General features: G+C 42.0%; 15 protein-coding genes across 15 annotated transcripts; 8 read left to right on the forward strand and 7 right to left on the reverse strand.

Annotated features, from left to right (window-relative positions):
* Positions 1 to 287: 287 nt before the first annotated feature.
* PAS_chr4_0802 (uncharacterized protein) lies at positions 288 to 2144 on the forward strand (the record flags this gene model as incomplete). Its single annotated transcript, XM_002494206.1, has 1 exon — positions 288 to 2144. The coding sequence occupies one exon, from the start codon at positions 288 to 290 to the stop codon at positions 2142 to 2144; it is 1857 nt and encodes a 618-aa protein (XP_002494251.1).
* Positions 2145 to 2158: 14 nt separating this feature from the next.
* Positions 2159 to 3040, reverse strand: PAS_chr4_0803 (Nucleolar protein involved in the assembly of the large ribosomal subunit; the record flags this gene model as incomplete). The annotated part of the gene is made up of 1 exon (XM_002494207.1): positions 2159 to 3040. One exon carries the CDS (start codon positions 3038 to 3040, stop codon positions 2159 to 2161), a length of 882 nt encoding a protein of 293 aa, XP_002494252.1.
* Positions 3041 to 3201: 161 nt separating this feature from the next.
* Positions 3202 to 3615, reverse strand: PAS_chr4_0804 (Hypothetical protein; the record flags this gene model as incomplete). Its single annotated transcript, XM_002494208.1, has 1 exon — positions 3202 to 3615. The coding sequence occupies one exon, from the start codon at positions 3613 to 3615 to the stop codon at positions 3202 to 3204; it is 414 nt and encodes a 137-aa protein (XP_002494253.1).
* Positions 3616 to 3766: 151 nt separating this feature from the next.
* PAS_chr4_0805 (U1 snRNP protein involved in splicing, required for U1 snRNP biogenesis) lies at positions 3767 to 5224 on the forward strand (the record flags this gene model as incomplete). The annotated part of the gene is made up of 1 exon (XM_002494209.1): positions 3767 to 5224. The coding sequence occupies one exon, from the start codon at positions 3767 to 3769 to the stop codon at positions 5222 to 5224; it is 1458 nt and encodes a 485-aa protein (XP_002494254.1).
* A 7-nt stretch (positions 5225 to 5231) lies between these two features.
* Positions 5232 to 7283, reverse strand: PAS_chr4_0806 (NADP-cytochrome P450 reductase; the record flags this gene model as incomplete). The annotated part of the gene is made up of 1 exon (XM_002494210.1): positions 5232 to 7283. One exon carries the CDS (start codon positions 7281 to 7283, stop codon positions 5232 to 5234), a length of 2052 nt encoding a protein of 683 aa, XP_002494255.1.
* A 239-nt stretch (positions 7284 to 7522) lies between these two features.
* Positions 7523 to 8218, reverse strand: PAS_chr4_0807 (Hypothetical protein; the record flags this gene model as incomplete). Its single annotated transcript, XM_002494211.1, has 1 exon — positions 7523 to 8218. The coding sequence occupies one exon, from the start codon at positions 8216 to 8218 to the stop codon at positions 7523 to 7525; it is 696 nt and encodes a 231-aa protein (XP_002494256.1).
* Positions 8219 to 8596: 378 nt separating this feature from the next.
* Positions 8597 to 9562, forward strand: PAS_chr4_0808 (rRNA methyltransferase NOP1; the record flags this gene model as incomplete). The annotated part of the gene is made up of 1 exon (XM_002494212.1): positions 8597 to 9562. The coding sequence occupies one exon, from the start codon at positions 8597 to 8599 to the stop codon at positions 9560 to 9562; it is 966 nt and encodes a 321-aa protein (XP_002494257.1).
* A 136-nt stretch (positions 9563 to 9698) lies between these two features.
* On the forward strand, positions 9699 to 11138 carry PAS_chr4_0997 (uncharacterized protein; the record flags this gene model as incomplete). The annotated part of the gene is made up of 1 exon (XM_002494213.1): positions 9699 to 11138. One exon carries the CDS (start codon positions 9699 to 9701, stop codon positions 11136 to 11138), a length of 1440 nt encoding a protein of 479 aa, XP_002494258.1.
* Position 11139: 1 nt separating this feature from the next.
* PAS_chr4_0809 (Hypothetical protein) lies at positions 11140 to 12141 on the reverse strand (the record flags this gene model as incomplete). Its single annotated transcript, XM_002494214.1, has 1 exon — positions 11140 to 12141. The coding sequence occupies one exon, from the start codon at positions 12139 to 12141 to the stop codon at positions 11140 to 11142; it is 1002 nt and encodes a 333-aa protein (XP_002494259.1).
* A 685-nt stretch (positions 12142 to 12826) lies between these two features.
* On the forward strand, positions 12827 to 14063 carry PAS_chr4_0810 (Hypothetical protein; the record flags this gene model as incomplete). Its single annotated transcript, XM_002494215.1, has 2 exons — positions 12827 to 12841; positions 12900 to 14063. 2 exons carry the CDS (start codon positions 12827 to 12829, stop codon positions 14061 to 14063), a joined length of 1179 nt encoding a protein of 392 aa, XP_002494260.1.
* A 106-nt stretch (positions 14064 to 14169) lies between these two features.
* Positions 14170 to 14751, forward strand: PAS_chr4_0811 (Vacuolar membrane protein of unknown function involved in vacuolar protein sorting; the record flags this gene model as incomplete). The annotated part of the gene is made up of 1 exon (XM_002494216.1): positions 14170 to 14751. One exon carries the CDS (start codon positions 14170 to 14172, stop codon positions 14749 to 14751), a length of 582 nt encoding a protein of 193 aa, XP_002494261.1.
* Positions 14752 to 14753: 2 nt separating this feature from the next.
* On the reverse strand, positions 14754 to 15869 carry PAS_chr4_0812 (Protein serine/threonine/tyrosine (dual-specificity) kinase; the record flags this gene model as incomplete). Its single annotated transcript, XM_002494217.1, has 1 exon — positions 14754 to 15869. One exon carries the CDS (start codon positions 15867 to 15869, stop codon positions 14754 to 14756), a length of 1116 nt encoding a protein of 371 aa, XP_002494262.1.
* Positions 15870 to 16071: 202 nt separating this feature from the next.
* PAS_chr4_0813 (mitochondrial 37S ribosomal protein YmS18) lies at positions 16072 to 16713 on the forward strand (the record flags this gene model as incomplete). The annotated part of the gene is made up of 1 exon (XM_002494218.1): positions 16072 to 16713. One exon carries the CDS (start codon positions 16072 to 16074, stop codon positions 16711 to 16713), a length of 642 nt encoding a protein of 213 aa, XP_002494263.1.
* Positions 16714 to 17010: 297 nt separating this feature from the next.
* PAS_chr4_0814 (60S ribosomal protein L25) lies at positions 17011 to 17620 on the forward strand (the record flags this gene model as incomplete). The annotated part of the gene is made up of 2 exons (XM_002494219.1): positions 17011 to 17023; positions 17205 to 17620. 2 exons carry the CDS (start codon positions 17011 to 17013, stop codon positions 17618 to 17620), a joined length of 429 nt encoding a protein of 142 aa, XP_002494264.1.
* A 316-nt stretch (positions 17621 to 17936) lies between these two features.
* Positions 17937 to 18965, reverse strand: PAS_chr4_0815 (Mitochondrial malate dehydrogenase, catalyzes interconversion of malate and oxaloacetate; the record flags this gene model as incomplete). The annotated part of the gene is made up of 1 exon (XM_002494220.1): positions 17937 to 18965. The coding sequence occupies one exon, from the start codon at positions 18963 to 18965 to the stop codon at positions 17937 to 17939; it is 1029 nt and encodes a 342-aa protein (XP_002494265.1).
* Between the last annotated feature and the right edge of the window lie 478 nt (positions 18966 to 19443).

A 19443-nucleotide genomic window follows, 5' to 3' on the forward strand; every position in this document is an offset into this window, starting at 1 on the left:
GCTTCGTCCCCAACGGAATACCTAGGCAGAGATTGGATGCCCTAGAAATCACAGAAAACGTCGCTGTGGATCAAGGCGTACAGTGCGAGGTAATGGATGATGATGTTCTTTGCTTCTAGCGATCCCTCTTCAATTGCTCAACACTTCGTCTAGCTCTTCTCAATTAATGATACGAACGTTCAAGCCTACGCCGATCTTCTTTCCATCGATAGCAGTTATCTGACGCCATATTTTCGCTACCAGTCACAGCCCCTCTATCAACCTTGCTTATAGGCTTCATTCTTTCCATGGCACTCCTAATCAGGTATTTAACAACATTTGTTTTGTTATTTAAATGTGTGTATGGTGTTCGCAATGGTACTACTTGCCACATCCCACACAACGTGGACAAATGTGCCTATGTTCAATCTCATTGTGACAACAGCATCTTTGACATCTCCAGATTTTATTTCTGTACCGTTGTAGAGCAACCACATGCGACTGTGTTATTCAACTTTGGATTACTCTCCCTTTTGGGACTTCTGTTCCTTGGTTTAGGTGTCATTACGTCCGAATACTTGTCTCCAAATTTACAAGAAATTTCGGCTATGCTGAAGTTGGATCAACGAATAGCAGGCTTGACCCTTTTATCCGTGGGTAACGGAACTCCAGATCTTTTCTCTACGTACACTGCTATGAACACAGGATCTATCACATTAGCAATTGGCGATCTATTGGGTTCTGCGACCCTGGTTTGCACGGTTGTTATAGGACTTATGGGAATATTTTCATCCTTTTCGGTTCATCGATCCGCTTTCCTGATGGATTTTGTCCTCTTTTTCGTGTTGTTAACGCTCTCAATATGGTTCATTCATGATGGAAAGTTGACTGCTGGAGAATGCATTCTTATGATTGGTCTTTATGTGTCTTATATCATATACGTGCTTTTGCAAAGACCTGAGTCGGAATATCTTCAAGTCCTAGATGCCGAATCACAGCGAGCGTTGACCCCAATTTGCTCAAGCACAGATCCTTCTACAAGAAAACTTTGGGATCATTTGAATAAGCTTATAACTCAAGGTCAACAGATGAGACTGTCAGTTTATGATGCTCTGCGCTTCTTGTCTATTGAAGTTGATACCAATTATGGAAGTAATGTTCCAAGACCCGCCTCAGGTTCGTTACCAATATCCGCTCCTGAGACACCTCAGTTTCAGCGCTCATATTCTTCGACCTCACATTTCAAAGCACCTGCAGTTGAATCTGATGAAGAGCTAGCAGATGACGAGGTTCCCAGCGTTGATATAGTAGCTCCTCAACCAGTTTGCCAAGTTCCCCAGATTCATCTGGAGTCGATAGAATCTGATGTTTCCCATCTTGAAGATCAAAACGAAAAAATGAATGCTTTTATTGCCATATGTACTCATATCATCAAAAAGAATGGAGAGTTTGACTTTAAAAAAAGAAAATGGACTTCTTTACTACGGCTATTCAGTTTCCCAATCATTCTAATATTCTCACTTACCATTCCTATACCAGATGCAGACAATAACCTTTTCATCATCAATTTGGCGTTGACCCCACTACTATTGCTGAGAAGACTAACTTATGATGTGATGATCCTAGCATTATTTTTACCCGTTCTTTTTGTGACTGCTCATGAGTTTCTTTCCAAAACTTCCATAAAGAGAATCATCTCTATCATTGGATTCATCAATTCCCTGGTGTTTATAACGATACTGACCTCATCTGTAGTCACGATCCTAAAGAATTTTGGCATTATTCATCATATCAATGAAACTGTTCTAGGTCTGACATTGATGGCATTAGGGAATTCAATTGGCGATATCATCAGCAATGTCACACTAGCCAAAATAGGCCTTCCTCATACAGGTTTGAGCGCATGTTTTGGCTCGCCCCTACTGTACATCCTGTTAGGAATAGGAAGTAATGGCTTGTTTCTCATGGCCAAAAATGGGAAAAGCAGCATTGAGTTCGAAGTGGATAAGAGTTTGGATTTTAGCACAATAGGACTAATGGCTGTGCTCTTGCTCTACATCATCATTATGATCACACATGATGAGCTACGTATTAATAAAAGTCTTGGGGTAGTTTGTGTGTTATGGTGGGTATTTATAACAGGTGTAAATGTATTATATAAGTAATTTGAACACTATCATTATAGGTAAAACTTCTTCTTGTCTCTATCCATAGATGGCTTATGCTCCCAATCTATTTCTTCTCTAATTCCCTTCTGCACCCGCCTCAGTTTCATAGTGAATTGGGGGCCCAATTCCTGTAATCCTACCCTTTTTTCATTCTTGAACTTATATCTGTGTCTTCTGAAGAAGATAAAATCTCTTTGGTTGTGTAAGGTGACCACCTGTCGACCTTGAAATTGGGGTCTATGGGGAAACAATGATTGGAATAAACGTCCAACCGTCTGACCCAGGCGGGTGCTGAAATTGTTTAAAATTAGTTCTGGAATATGAGAAGTTGGGTTACCATGGCCGGCAATCTTTTTAGATTCGATAATGTTGGTGACAGAGAAATAAAACGTGGGCCCAGTTGGTAAATGGATGAATGTAATACCAGTAACTTTATTCTTATCCTCATTAACAACAATTAAATCCGAAAACTGTCTGTTGGAACAATAGCTTGCCATATCTTTCATTGTATACTTCTCCTTCCTCTCCACAAACACGCTTCCGGGAAGAAAATCTTGAAGCATCTTGGCAAATATCAATCCATTTTTCTTTGGATTTTCACTGGTGGTGACTAAAACTTTTGGGTCTTTATCAGTGTTTTCAAAATACTCACTAAATTCATCAGTTCCTTCCAACTCTGCATTGACGGTTTCGTCAAAGACCCTCATCGATTCAATTGTGTTTGGAACATTTTCTGCCAATCTCTTAGCTTTCAGTTCTGGATTTTCACGTTCTTCTTTGGTTCTCTCTGCTCTCTCTTCGTGGCGTCTCTTGTTCCTTTCATCTTTGTATTTGGCAAACAGCTCCTTTCTTCTGAGTCTGTTTCTGACCCTTATCGGTTTATCCGGAGCCATAGCTAACAATAGGAGTTTTCAACTTAGAGTGAAAGAGATTAATTTTTTTTTTTCCTTCTTTTATCTTTCTGGAAATTCGAGAAAACAAAAGAGAGGGAAAGGGGAAGGGAAATGAAGTATTTCAAGACTTGGTATTTACAGTAAACATATCTAATTATCACCTATGATTTGACATCTTCAGGAACTTCCAATCCAACGCGACGAGCTGTCTTTCTAACCTTGTTTTCTTGTGTCATTGAAATGCCAGGATTGTATCGTTCCAGAAGAATACAATACTCCCTATGGTTGGCTACAAAAGTGGCCAAATTCTCCACGTGAAGCTCATCTTTGGGGTCTAAACTGTGCTCTTTTTGTAAAATGTGGTCAATAAAAGAAATATCGGCGATCGGATTCAGGTGTTGTTGGTCTTCGACTTGAGGTTCAGACTTTCCCTCCCTAGAAGCTTGGATCTTCCTATAAGCTGCCATTGCCTCATTTCTTTTCTGGAGCACCTTCTGCTGGTCTTTAAGCGTGTGTTTGGATGTTTCTTGCAACTCTTTCAAAAGAGTGGACGCTAATCCTTTGACCCTTGACATGGCGAATACAGCTGGAAACGGAGATGAACTGAAGTGAATGTCTAGTTGATCTAAGAAATATACCTATTCGCGAACTTGACTTTAAGTCCTGTAATATTTCACTTTAGTCTCCAGCTGAAGCCAAACAAACTGTATTTTCACACTCGTTTAAATGTCTTGGGAGGAGTTGTCAGCTGTTGTTGCTGAGAATCCTAACGATTTCAAGAGCTGGGAGAAACTTATCTCTTCCGCCGAACAAATTAACGGCGGCATTGTAAAGGCTTCTAGTGATGAAGACAAAGAGCTATTGAGGATCCTCTACCAGAACTTTCTTGTACAGTTCCCCCTCTGTGAGCAATACTGGATAAACTACGCATTGTGGGAGTTCAAGCTTGGTGAAACTGAAAAGGCAAAAGATATTTTTCGAAAATCACTAACCACTTTGCCCAGGTCCCTCTTGATCTGGGTGGCATATGCCAAGTTCATGATTGATGTTGAGACCAATCGAGATAAGCTGCATAACCAGGTACTTGAAAAGGGAAGAAGAATGATAGGCTTACATTTTTACTCGCATCTCTATTACGACGTGTATCTGGATTACTTGAAAAGTGAAGACTACAAGAGATACGTCTTCCTGCTGAGAAGAATACTAGAAATCCCTTTATATCACTACAGCAAATACTTCAAACTGTGGTTCAAACTAATAGAAAATAGTGACATGGAAGGCATTACCTTAATAATTAATGAAGATGACCTCAAAAGTTGGGGTCATATGGGATTACAGGATCTGAAAGTCAAACTTAGAAAGACTTATATCGACCTGTATATTACAACACAGTACCACACTTTCAAGCTTTGGAACCTTGAGAAAAAACTAACACATTCAAATTACTTCTCAGCCAGCCCTCTGCAAGAAATTACAAGAAATGACTGGGTTTCGTATGTTCTTTTCGCCTACACCCAGAGCATGGCAAACCCACATACAAAGAACCAACATTTGCCTTATGTCAACGATCAATTCTTTCTGACAGTAATTGAGAGATGCTTAATAGTTACTGGTACTTATCAAGATTTCTGGCTTATTTATGCCGCTTATTATCTACGCAAAAACATGGTTCAACAGGCGAAAGAGCAGCTACTACGAGGAATATACTTGAACCCGATATTAAACGTTGATTTAAGAATACAGTTGGTCGACTTGTATCTAATAACCAAAGAAGTCCAAAAAGCCCATTCAGTGATTGTAGAGTTGTATTCGTTTCTACCGAATAGTTATGAAGTGTTTTTGAAATACTTAACTGTTGAAAGACTTGCACAGAAAGATTTTGACCTGCTGAAGGAGTTCCAAGACAAATTGGAAGCTATGCAGTCGACAGAATACGAAGCCCAGTTTGATTATCTTTTTGCGGATATTCTCAGATATGATATCCCAGTTGAGAAGCTGCCGGACCTTTTCGAAAAGTACGACACTAAGTCATCGCTGATATATTGGAAAAGCTACCTCTCATTAAACATACTCTATCTAAAATCATTGAAAAAGTTTGAAGCAATTAAGACATTAGCCTTGGAAAGGGTGAATCCCAAACTCAAGGACGACCTAGAGGAACACATAAGAGGAATATTTTACTGAATGATAATTACCAAACGTCTTCCTGATATCTGTTGGAAGTTTTGAACTCTCTAATACTTTCTGTAGCATCTTCCTCTGACAATCCTTTCTCTTTAATGAGGATTTCAACAATCGCCTTATTTACATCCTTAGCCATTTTACCAGCATCTCCACATACGTAGATAAAAGCACCTTGGTCCATCAGTTCGATAAATTCCCTTGAGTTTTCCAATAACCTATGCTGAACATAAACTTTGTGTGAATTTTCTCTGCTGAACGCAGTGTACATCTTGAACTTATCTCCTAACTTCTTCGAATATGTTGGCCATTCGTCACGGTAAAGGAAATCCTGCTCAGAATTTCTACAGCCATAATAGAGGATAGATTGACCAATATTAGGAGTTCCATTGTCAACTTGCTGGCATCTTTCTCTGATAAAGCCTCTGAATGGAGCTACCCCAGTACCAGGTCCAATCATGATCACTGGCAGGGCCGGGTTGCTTGGAAGTTTGAAAGTGGACCTTCTGATATGAACTGGAAGTTTATATGGAGAAAACAAATTTCTTGGGCCGTTCAAATCATAGGAGACAGGCGCCTTAACAGTAGATTTGTCCTGATTCAGCTGAATGTTCCATAGCAAATTAGTGGTGACTCCTGTCACTATATGGTCACTTCCAGTAGGCGTGAAGGCCTCAATCATTGCGGTGATATGAATAGTTTGCTTTTCACTTAATGAAGATGATGAGATAGAATAGTAACGATGCTGCAGATTAGGCATGGTCTCGATCAGGAAGTTGAATGGAACATTCCATGGAGTTTCTTTTGAGACTTTGAACAAGAGGTCAGCAAGGTTATAGTATTTTGCTGTGACTTCGTTGTGGAACACATCTTTGCTCTCCGATAATCGGATTACCTCCTGTTTAGTAGACTGATCGGGAGCATAAGGAATGAATTGCTTCAATGTCTGTCTAGAGATTGGTCCAGAAATTTCCAGGTGATGACGAACAACTGCTTCGTATGTGGTTGGAAACGGAAAGTGAACTGTGACAGTAGGGTCCAGGAACTCAATATCAAACACAGAAGATCTTTTGTCTGTGAGGTTGAACACTTTCAAAAAGCTCTCGACATGCTCATTAGCATTACTTGGCCACACGGCCAAATGATCGCCAGTGGAATAACGCAAGTTGGTGTTGCTGAGATCAAATTCTAGATGGATACAGTTTCTCTCCGAAGTTTCAGAACAGAGTTCTCTGGAGCTGGAGATGGGCGCAATGTAAGGATGAGTGTGGTCGAAGGGACCGTATTGCAGCAGATTCTCATCTTCACGAAGAACATAAGCCTTATTAGGTTCACCAACAGAGACATTAGGAGAAGATGTTGTAAGCGCTGTGTTCTCCTTTACTTTTAGACCTGGCTGGTAGACAACTTCATGTTCCTCCAAATGCAAATCCTTCTTGATTGTATCAAACAGGGAATCTTTCCATGCTAGGAAGTCCTCGTCCATAGTTGCCTGACCATCATCGCCCTCGCCAAAGGTTCCAACCAATTGAGCACCAAGTTCTGAGAAACGCTTGTTAGTGGTCTTACCCATTTGATTATAGAACTCGTAAGTAGAGTTACCCAACCCAAACACAGTATACTTCAGATTAGACAGATCCTCGGCGTCGTTCTTAAGAAACTCGATAAACTCTACGGCGTTGTCAGTAGGCTCGCCTTCGCCGTACGTAGCCATGAAGAAAGTGATGAAAGTGAACCCTTCGACCTGCTCTGGGATATCGTTCAGATTGTCAAAATCAAACTCTGACAAGTCTCCACAGAGGGTGGGAATGCTGAACTTGGATTGCAGTTCACGAGCGTACTTATGAGCATAATCCTCAGATGTACCTGTTTGTGATCCGTAAAGGACGAGTGCCTTCTTGTTGGTAGAGTTCAAAATCTCAACCAGGTCTCTGGTCTGAAATCCTCCAGCTACTCCGTGGACGGAGTTATCATCCTCTTTGCCCCAAAGAGATCCTTTGCTAAAGTAAGCTATCAAAGCCAAGGCAATAGCAATCAAAACAGAAAGGTCCAAGGTATCCATAATGACACTTTATATTCAACTATCGTAAATGGAAAAAAAAAATGGACAACTATCCCCTGGGAGGCTTCAATGGGAGACAGACGTACAGATATAAGATGTGAAATAAAAAACGTGATTTTTCTTCCCACGCGATAAATACGAGCGATATACGAGAGATGTCGGATGACATGTAGAGATAGAAGTGAATTTGTATATTAACTAGTAATCTAATGAAGTAGCGGGAAAGTGTAAACAGGTGGTTAGAGAGGATCTACAGCCTTGTTCCTCTTCTTGACCATACTGTTTTGATAAGTACCCAGTACAAAGTACACCACGTTGAAAAACACTACCCAATGATTTGGCGAAAGATAAGTCTGGGCGATAGCCAGAGCTATACTGCTGGTAGCCCAAGAAGCTTTCAAAACTCTAAACAGCGACGTCTTCAAGGCTACTTTCACTATAGTGAACAGTCTGTCAAGTTCTTCCTTGATTCCGTTGAGTCCACCAGCATAATATTGCTGCACAAAGCTCTGAAAAGATATTCCTGGTTTTGCACCCAGGATGGAAATATAGCTGACCATGCATGTACACAGTATCGGGGTTATTGTACTCAGGGAGAGTAATATCTGGAGCACCCTTTTCGTGGGAGTAAGGGGCTGTTTAAATAGTTTGTTAAGGTACATGTACCCATAATGTGAAATGGGAGCACTCACGGTGAACCCGAAAAAAGCCATCAGAGGCACCCGTTTGTTGAAAGGGTGTTTTATCTTCAGTGGTTCCCCTGATTCGTCCTTGAGGCCATCAATTTGCATTTCCTGGTAGTCGTTTGCTATTGCTGTTACGATCGACTCATTCAGTCCAGCTAGGACTCCCGCGGTAACACTCTTTGTGAGCAGCGGGTATTTGTTCAGATATCGCAAATATAGCTGGTTGAATGAAACCTTATTACTTGACATGTTTGTTTGATAGGAACGAAGGAGAGCAATGAAAGCAGATTCAGATAGAAAAAAAACCTAAACACGAGACTTCTCCTTGAGGCGCGGATTCCTGATATCTTATCAGACAGATTGTTCAGATCGGGTGTGCAGCATATGCGAACCTCGCCCAACTCCGTCAAGATAAATAAATCTTCTTTTTTTCTTGTTTCTACACGTGCACGGTCACGAGACCATCCCATCACGGTTGCGTGTCTTCACCGATAATTGGTTTTTTTTTCTTCCTTTCCTCTTCGTAAGAAAAAATTTTAATTTGAAAAGTTCCCTTTATTAAAGAATAACCTGAGCATAGCCTTATTCTGAAAGTTATATTCTCACAGACATTACAGTATAGAAAAAATGGCATTTACTCCAGGTAGCAGAGGCGGTGCCCGTGGTGGCCGTGGAGGCGCTCGTGGCGGCTTCGGTGGATCTCGTGGTGGTGCTCGTGGTGGTGCTCGTGGTGGATTCGGAGGTGGAAGTCGTGGTGGAGCCCGTGGTGGATTTGGAGGTGGACGTGGTGCTCCTCGTGGTGGTGCTCGTGGTGGTGCTCCTCGTGGTGGACGTGGTGGTGCTCGTGGCGGTGCCCGTGGTGGTGCCAAAGTTGTCATCGAACCTCACAGACATGCAGGTGTTTTCATTGCCAGAGGTAAGGAAGACCTTTTGGTCACCAAAAACATTGCTCCAGGTGATTCCGTTTATGGAGAAAAGAGAATTTCTGTTGAAGAGCCATCGAAGGAAGAAGGAGTTCCTCCAACCAAAATTGAATACAGAGTATGGAATCCTTTCAGATCAAAGTTAGCTGCCGGTGTTATGGGTGGTTTGGACGAATTGTTTATTGCGCCAGGAAAGAAAGTTTTGTATTTGGGTGCTGCTTCCGGTACCTCGGTTTCCCACGTTGCTGATGTCGTTGGACCAGAAGGTGTTGTATACGCCGTTGAGTTTTCTCACAGACCTGGTCGTGAATTGATTGGTATGGCCAAGAAGAGACCTAATGTTATCCCTATTATCGAAGATGCTCGTCATCCACAAAAGTACCGTATGTTGGTGGGAATGGTTGACGTTGTTTTCGCAGATGTCGCCCAACCTGATCAAGCCAGAATCATTGCTTTGAACTCACATTTATTCCTGAAAGACCAAGGTGGTGTGGTAATCTCCATCAAGGCTAACTGTATTGACTCCACTGTTGATGCCGAGACGGTGTTTGCTCGTGAAGTCCAGAAACTTCGTGAAGAACGTATCAAACCTTTGGAACAACTGACTTTAGAGCCTTACGAAAGAGACCATTGTATTGTGGTTGGTAGATATATGAGAAGCGGTTTGTAAGTAGTCGAGGGAGAGTCTGTACCATTAATTTGTTAGTCATAAACTTGTTAAAAGTTCGTTTCGGCCCTGTGCCACCCAAACTAGATGTAGGTAGCGTTAATATAGGGATTAGTAGAGCATTTTACTGTCTTACCAGATGACATTTCTGTTCGCGATTCATTTATCTAGGGAACCCCATCTCTCGCTTATCCTTCCTGAGAAGGTACACAACAGGCAAAAAGGAAACGAAGGCGGATTAATGTCCAGGGTAGAAGAAAATAGTATCATCTCACTTGCTTCAGATGAAGGGGAGTTTGATAATGACGACGTTGAAATTATAAGTGCCTGTACTAATAGGGGACCAACCAACACTGACACTAGAACGGCTCCAGGGCAGCAGGAAGTCATCGATGTTGATGCTCTGGTAGAGGACACAGAGGTGGTCCATGATGATGACGATGATGGCGATGATGATGACATACAGTTTCTGAGTGAATCAAGAGCTGCAACTCCCGTTGAAAGGGCGGACGTTATAGTTACTCCAAACGGCGACTTCCCCATCCCACCAAGAAGAGTTACATTGATTCAAAGAGCGCCATTTCAAAATGCACGATACCCGCAAACGTCCCGTATTTTGAACCCGTCTGAACTAGTTTTTCGGACTCAGGAAGCTCGCAGAAGGAGGCAACGAACCATTCAAGCTCGCAGGAGAAACCTTCAAAATTTGTTTGCTAATCATGGCAGTTCCAATCGTATTTTCTTCCACAGGATAGGCAGCCATAATCAAGGAGCTTTTGAAGATGATCCTGATGATCCTGATTATGAGTATGGTCAGGAAATGTTGCCTGGCCCTTTTGGAGCAGTATTTGTCAACTCTCATATTCTAGGTCGAAGAAACGACTATGTTGACGAGAACAATATGGCAAGAGTAATGCGTATGATTGCCGAAAGTGAAGAAAACATGGAAGATCAGAGGGTTGACTCAAGACATAGGTTGGCTCGGACTGTCAGAAAAAAGAAGGAATCCGCTTCTAAAATTCGTACGAAAACTGAAGAAGCATCTTTTTTCACAAACAAGATAGATAATTCAGATGACCTCCGATGTCTTCTATGCGGAATGCAACTTGGCTCTGGGTTTCCCGCTGACTTCAAAGTGGATCATGAACAGAACTCTGCATCTGGTATTCTGAAATATAAGGTTCCTGCGCCATGGCAATGTTGTAACCAGGTGACCGATGTGGATAAAGAGCTCTCAAAGAAAGTGTTTTTTGCCAAATGTGGTCACGTCTATTGTGGCCGATGTGTCAATAATATTATGCGTTCTGACTTACGAAAGCGGAACCGAAAGAGTCAGAGTATTTTGCAGGCATTGAACTACCAATTGCTTTCGACCATCAAGTCACCAGATGAACTTAAGGAAAAGATAGTTGAAGAATTTAATTCCAAAACAACGAAACAAAAGAAACCGTCAAAAATAACCAAAGAGGAACTAAACATATCATACGAAGATATTTGCTCTCCTTCAGTCTGCAGTGGTTGGAATTGCTCGCAACGCTTGAGAAATGGGAAAAAGGCCTTCAGAGAGATATACTATTAAATTATTCATACTTAAAACTGGGTTTGCAGCTTCCTGGTATTAGTGCTCCAGTGTTGGTATTGATTTTGTCTTCTTCGTCCTCATCAAAAACAGAAGGATATTTGACTTCATCGCAACTATCGCAGGTCGATAAGAAATGGTGAATGTTGACTGGAGTTTGGCCAATATTGAGCACTTCCTTAATCTTATGCACCTTTGACCCCGGGGTAGTTTCAAAACTTTCTTGAGTACCTCGTACAGGGTTACGATTCTGAAAGATGATACGAATATTTTCGTATAAATAGAATTTTTTTCCTCTAATGTTGGCAAACTTGAGCTGTATTGTGGATGACAACATTTTGGACTCGTCCTCTCCGCCTTTTCTTTTAATTTCTATGGTCTGGCGCAGCAAGGTTTTGTGGTTTTTAGGTAGAGTTGATATGTCGTACTCAAACACATTAACAAAGGAGATATTCTGGTCCTGGTCAAATATCAGGAGTTGTAAATTTCCCTTAGGTGGAACCATATAACCTGGAAATTCCCTCTTTGTTGAAGCATGGGTACCGGTTTCGGAAGTAGAGTTTTCTTGATCGATATAGTACTGCTCTAAATCGATATTACCCACGTATGGAGTCCCCCTGGTGTGAGGCCCACTGTTGCCATTCAAAAATTCATGATCATTCCACTTGTAGTAAACGGCTTCAAATGGGATCTTGATGTGTTTATAAAAACGCTGTTTGTTATTGTGGCTGCTTGTGACACTTATTTTAGCAACAAAGGCTATGGGATTTGAGGGGATCCCTGAAGTCCGACCATTCAAAAGGGACTCTTGAAATGAGCCAGTCATCGCAAGAGAGCTTCTTCTTCTAAAATTTATGTCATTATTGGTATTGTGTGACAATGAGTCTAGTTTGCGCTGGCACTTGTAGCATAGTCTTTTCTGTGTGGATGAAACAACGGGATTGTTCAATCCCGGTTCAGCAATTGTCTGAGACAACGACGATCGGCGTCTCGGTTGGAACATGAGAAAGCTCTGTGGAACAGGCATTTGGGCAATGACGCTGAAAGATGAGTATGAGGCAGGATTTCAGTCAATCAGCTATGATTTTTCGATTGTAGGCTGTATTGAGTTAAGAAGAACGTATGATAAGGGGCAGATGATATCATATTATAGCGCGAAATGACTAACATCATAATCGACCCCAGAATCACTCAAGTGATCATTTATGGTTATGTAATTATGAAATTGTAATGGGAAATTGTCAGGCAAAAGTATATAGCCCACCGAATAGGTACGTACACTGCATACATGGGTCAAAGTTATCTTGGGCCGAACAACTCTCTGAAAAGTTTAATCTTCAAGATGAAAGTCAGATTGCTCGATTAGAATTGGGCAGACATTGAAATAGCCTATCACTCTAATGAAACTGGCTAATTTTGCCAAACGAAAACTCACCATAAACACTGCCGACTGACGATCAAGTTCAGTAGCACAGATAATGCTCCCAACTAACATTCTAGAAATACAATCTCATTAATCAGACTCATGTTTCTTAAATGATAATAATCTATTTATATAGTATTGTTCTTCCGATACCAGTCCTTAGAGCGCGCGCCCCTCTTTAATCAGCTGCCTCTCCTCCTGCTGAATCTGAAACGTTATCTCTCTTTCCCACCAGATCATTCGACCATAGCAAGCCTGTTATTACATGGTCAACATTAGAGTATGTTTCGTTCTATCGACCCCTTCATCATTCCTTTCATTCAATTGTCTAACTTTAGATTTCTCTGCTAAGTGCAGCGGTTATTGTAACAGGTTGTCTGAACTCTGTGTTCACCAAATATCAAGATAATCAATGTGTTAGAAACTGTCAGGACCCAGATTTCTCGAAGCACGTCTACTTTGAACAGCCGGCTTTGCAAACTCTGCAGATGTTTGTCGGAGAATCTGGTTGCTGGGTAGTGGTCTTCTTATCTTGGCTTTCAACAGTTGTCAAATACTATTCTAAGGGGAGAAAAAAACCACTTTACGCTCCACTGTCAGAAGGCGACTCAGATCAGACAAAGCTACCTGAGCTGACTGGTCTTAGAAGCTTGATTTTGGCAATTCCTGCTGTTTGTGACGTGTGTGGAACGACAATGCTGAATGTAGGCTTACTCTACACCCCTGTGAGCATTTACCAGATGGCTAGAGGGTCATTGATTTTATTTGTCGCCCTATTCTCTGTGTTTTTTTTAAACCGAAGAATATCCAGACTTGAATGGTTGTCCCTTTTTGTGGTCACGTTTGGTGTATTCTTAGTGGGTCTCAGTGGAGCACTTGGAAATAAAGTTCACATATCAGGGGACAAAAACACTTCATTTGCAGTCATTTTTGGTATCACTTTGATCCTCATTGCTGAGATTTTTGCAGCATCGCAGTTTGTGTCTGAAGAGTACATCATCTCAAGATCTTCTGTCGATCCGTTGAGATTAGTTGGCTTCGAAGGTATTTTTGGAGGTTCTATTACGTTCCTGGTCATGGTCATAGCATACAGTGTTGTTGGAAGATCCAATCCTGGTGGACCATTTGATATCGTCACTTCTTTCAAGGATGTTACGGCTAACTCACAAGTTATCTGGTCAAGCGTGGCAATCATGATATCCATTGGAAGTTTCAATTTTTTTGGCATTTCTGTTACCGACGAGTTAAGTGCTACAGCCAGAAGTACTATCGACACGTGCAGAACATTACTCGTATGGCTAGTCTCCCTTTATCTAGGTTGGGAAAGCTTCAAATGGTTACAATTAGTTGGATTTTCGCTTTTAGTGTTAGGAACACTAACCTTTAATGGTGTTCTGAAGGCTGAGAACTGGTACTTTATTCCTGAATGGTTCAAAAAGGATGCTCCTCTACCTGGAGAAAGGGTAATTGACGTTGTGGACGAACAAATCGAAAGATTCTAGTATAGAATTAGTCATTATAAGAAGATCATTGAATTCATCCTTGTAGCGAGTTTCCCGTCCAGAACTCCTCCGCCCATCTCTTCCCTCCCATCAAGCATTCGCGCCGATGGACAGCGTAACTCAACATCACTCGAAGACTCAAAGTTCAACCAGAGACACAACAATGGACGAACATAGGCTCTTCAAGTTCCCAGTATTTAGACTTCCCAAATCCGCTACAGTTAGAGCAATGGGGATGTACCTTTCCGGGGCTCTCTATGCGATTGGTTTTTGGGTTCTTTTAGACGCTGCCCTTTACTCCAAACGGGTCAACGCCTCATTAGTCCATGTCACTTTCGTTGATTGGGTTCCAGCAATATGTTCATCTCTAGGTATGCTGATTATTAACTCGATTGAAAAGTCTGCATTATTGAACAATGATGCATCATTCATGCAACCATCATCTACAACAACCTGGCAGGCCCGGGTGGTGCTGTTTATCGGGTTCTCACTACTTGCCACAGGAATTGCCGGTTCATTTATTGTACTTATACTCAAGTTTTTGATCAAAGGTTATAATACATTTCCCACCTTGGGTATGGGGGTCGCCAATGTGGTATCTAATGCTAGCATCATGTTAAGTTGTATAGTGTTATGGGTGGTACAGAACTTTGAGGATGACGACTACAATTACTCATTGGCCCTGTGAATTTAGTTTGTATTAGGTAGAATGGAAGGCAAAAATTGTGCACTAATAGACTTCTCATAGTCCGTAAAGTTAAATAGAGTGTCGCTGATTTCAAGTGCCTGTGATGCATTGGTGGGATACACTGTGAAACCAGGAGCGCGCAGTTGATCGAAGAAGCGGTGGGCCATTATTTGTGAGCCTGAAAACCTGGAGGCAGGCTCGTAAACCAAAATATGCATCAGTAGGTCTATCGCATCTTGTGGTGAATTATTGAACACCTTGTTGAAACGGGTCGAAACTTTAGGACTGAACAGTTTGGCGGAGTACGTAGGGCCGGAGTAGTTGGGGTTCGATTCATGTAAAAATTGCTTTGATGGAGGACCTAGTAGATGTGCTATAACACGCAATTGATGTAAGGAGTCCTTTCCGATGAACAAAATGTTGCCCAAAAGCATCTCAGACATCACACAGCCAAACCCCCATATGTCGATCTTTGGGGTATAATATTGACAGCCAACAATCAGCTCCGGAGCACGATAGTATCTCGAGCTGATATAAGCAACGCTGGGCTGATTAGGCTCCAGTTTCTTTGCAGAACCAAAATCACATATTTTCAGCTCCATCGTGGATGGATCGATGAGGATATTAGATGGTTTTATATCACGATGGCATATATCAAAGCTGTGGAGATAGTTCATTCCACGAGCCAGCTGGAATGAGTAAACTTTCACATGACTCAATGGTAGAGTCAACTTATTTTTGTAATACAGTCGAATCTCGGCCTGTAATGTACTGGGTAGACATTCCATAACCAAATGTTGGTATAACTTGTTATTGTCCAACTTGTTTGGGTAGTTGTAAAAGTATTTCAATGCTACGATATTGGGATGCGAGGTCCCTCTAAGAATTTCCAACTCTCTACTCTTGAATTCACTTTCAAATGGGACCATCTTGATTCCAAAAGGTCCAAGTACTGTAGGCGTGCTGTCAGATGTGACGGGTTCCATTGTAGCTTCCACGACGCGGCCAAATGCACCCTTACCAAGTTCCTGAGTTTCCTTAACCATCATTGGTACCGGATTATCTGACTCCTTGCTGTACACTTTATTGGCCAGATATTGAGCTTGTGCATCCGACATATTACTTACGTTGTACTTGTTTGTGGCGACAGGATGTATCTGTATGTTAGATGAAGGTGGGTGACCTGTGGTCTAAAAAAAGCAATCGCGAAGGGAAGACATCAGTCCTTCGCGATCTTTACTGTCAAAAGACTTGGCTCTCTCACTTTGGTAAAATTTCACGGTAACTTGAGAGATTCGAAAACGACTTTAGGATCATAACATGTGGGGATCTATACGTTTAAGGGTCCCACTGGTATTCAACCAAGGAAGACTATTTTCTTCGTCGTTGCCCTCCCGAAATGCCCCAAAGACTTTTGGTTCCATCCGTAAAGAGTTTGCAAACCAAACGCCTTCAATGAGCTCAACGTCCAAGCAAGTTGAAGAATTGAAACAACAGAGACGAGTGCCCAACGAACAGGTGGTCAAATACGTCCTACACTGTTCGTTTACCAAGAATAACACACATTTGACCCTCACAGAAGTTGTAGAAGACAAGAATTTTCTCAAGAACAACGAACAACTATCATCAAACGAGCAGGCATTATATTACTTGCAACTCCCACAACGAGTCAAGGTGTCACTTTCCACAGGATGTGTCGGATTCCGTAAAGCTCAGCGAGGTGAATACGAAGCTGGATACCAAACTGCGGCAAAGATGTTTGAAACAATAGAGACTCGTGGTTACTTAAGGAATAAACCATTGGAGGTAGTTTTCAAAGACTTTGGTAAGGGTCGCCAGGGATTTGTTAGTGCATTGACCGGCAAAGAGGGCACCAACATCCGTGGTAAGATCTCAAGACTCACAGACAAGACGAACCTGAAATTCGGTGGTGTTAGAATGCCACGTCCTCGTCGTTTGTAGATGTACTCCCTCTCATTCTATGCTAGCATCCATCCACTTTAACTCAACTGTACATAGGTTAATATTAGGTAAGCGAGCAGTGCGCGCTTTCTCAGAATCTAACTCCCCAGGTAGTGATTCCCCGTTTAGGTGTTTAGCAGTCACAAACACTATGCGCGAATGATGTTGTTTTTTCTTTCCCTCGTAGGTTTCCCCAGTCAGGGTAAACAACTAATATGCTAGTCATGTGACCATAGACGAGCCTTGGTGCAAGTTTTTTTCATTTCCAAACTGATACTCTTCCAACACAGAACAAAAATGGCCACTGAATGTAAGTAACTGTTTGAAGATTTGGGAACCTATGTCAGATCCGTGGGTGACGGTGTGAACAACTGAATGATTGAAGCAATAGAAAAAGTGTAGACGTGATTCGTTGTACTGTCTCATGTTCCCCGAAGTTTCCTCAATTCCAACTTTTTTCTTTTCTTTACAGAGATAACTAACATGTGTAGCCACTAAAGCTGACGCCACAAAGAAAGCTGCCTTGAAGGGTACTTACGGTAAGAAAGTTGTCAAGGTCAGAACTTCTGCTAAGTTTGCTGAGCAAGAGTCTTTGCGTCTGCCAAAGAACCCTCAATACGCCAGAACTTTACCAAAGTACGCCAAGATCGACTCATACAGCGTTATTGTCTCTCCTGTCAATACTGAGACTGCCATGAAGAAGGTTGAAGACGCCAACACCCTGGTTTTCAACGTTGCCCTAAAGGCTAACAAAGTTCAAATCAAGGATGCTGTCAAAGAGTTGTACGAAGTCGAAGTTTCCAAGGTTAACACTTTGATCAGACCTAACGGTACTAAGAAAGCATTTGTCAAATTGACTGCCGACTACGACGCTCTGGACATTGCTAACAAGATTGGTTACATTTAATCTATGAATACATGTATTGTAGTAGTTAGTTGGAAAGAAGTGAGTATAATAGCTTTATTGTAGGGTTATGCTGGATTAGTGCCTAAGGCCCCACATATCTAGGTGAGTGACGAATCTGACGGCCAAACACTACCAACCCTTGTAGTCGTCCTTGGCAAGCTCTATAGAACATCGTACTATGTTCTAAAATGCTTTCTTGCTGTGCATAACCATGTAATAGCCCCCCGAACATACTGTACAAATTGAATTTTATTCCGCAATTATACTCATTAAATAAAATATCTCTACCTCGAGACCAGCCCAGAGTGCACAATTTTTAGTTGCCAGCAATGAAGGCAGTTCCCTTAGCAATGTTCTTGGATAACTGTCCAGTGGCAATCTTCAACAGCTCAGTCTCTTTAGCATCCACTTTTTCAAGGATATCCCATTTGATCTCCTCAATACCGTTTGAAGAAAGAACAACAGGAAGAGCGAAGAAGTCAACATCCGAAGAATCAGAATCCTTCAGCTTCTCGTTGATGTATTTGAAAGCCTCAGCAGCTCCCTTGATCTTGGAATCCTTCAAATAAACGAAGGTAGACTCAATGATATTTGGAGTGTCATTAATAGCAGCCAACAATGCGTGACCCAACTTGTAGCCAGCATAAGCCATGGAAAGAGTGGCAGATCCAGCCCCGTTTTTGGCTTTAACAACTTCGTCACCACCAAATTGAACACGGTGGACTAATGCAGCTTTCTGCTCATCTGACAATTCTTTGTAAACTTCTGGAGCAGATTGTGAAAAAACAGGAACAATAGTCTCTCCTGAGTGACCTCCGAGAACACGGGTGTCGAAAGCAGATGCCTCCTTGTCCTTTGAAAGCTCGGCGACAAAGGTGTTGGCACGAACACAATCTAACGTAGTGACTCCGAATAATTTTTGTGGGTTGAAAACATTGTTCTTCTTAAGAATCTCTGCGACAATAGGAACCGTGGAGTTGACAGGGTTAGAAATGACAAGAACGAAAGCCGATGGGGCAAACTGAGCGATTCCATTAGCCAAGTCTCTGATGATACCAGCGTTAATGGCAAACAAATCGTCTCTGGTCATACCAGGCTTTCTTGGAACACCAGCTGGGATGATGACCAAGTCAGAACCCGTCAAGGCCTTCTCCAGTCCGTCGTTCTCGGGCAAGTAAGACTCAAGTTTAGTGTCTGTGTCAATGTGGGATAGATCCTTACCGACTCCTGGAACATTTACGACATCGTAAAGTGCCAAAGTGGTAACATATGGGTTCAATTTGAACATCAGAGATAATGGCTGCCCAATACCTCCGGCTGCTCCGCAAACTGTGACTTTAACCATTTTGTTATTGTTCGTTGGTTGTAACTCTAAAGTCTATAGATAAAAAGTTAGAAAGTGGAAGTTTCTTCTTTGTTTGCTTGTAGGAAATGAGAAGCCTTTATATACTCAGAAGTTCCGAGGGTTTTTAAAGACTAAAAAACTGTTTTGGTCACTGGCATGTGTGGTCATCATAATTTGCACCCTGTGTTCGCGCAGTATTATCTATGGGAGGGGATGCAATATTACATGCGCAAACGCCTAGAGCTCGGAGCCCGACCTTTCAATTAGACTGAGGGTGCGAATTTTTGTCCGGCCACACAAAAACTGACGGGTTGCCGGAGAAGAAACCCGGAGCTATTTGGTTTGGGAAAGTCTTGCTTTCTCCGGTAGCTACGTTGGTTGGGCCGTGTACTCCCTTCGACCTTTGATCCGTTCAAACATTCAACTGGTGGGTAGTATATTCTTCCTTTACAGTAATAACCCATCGTCGTGAAAACGT

This window comes from Komagataella phaffii, chromosome 4, assembly GCF_000027005.1.
Source record: "Komagataella phaffii GS115 chromosome 4, complete sequence".
Lineage (NCBI taxonomy): Eukaryota > Fungi > Ascomycota > Pichiomycetes > Pichiales > Pichiaceae > Komagataella > Komagataella phaffii.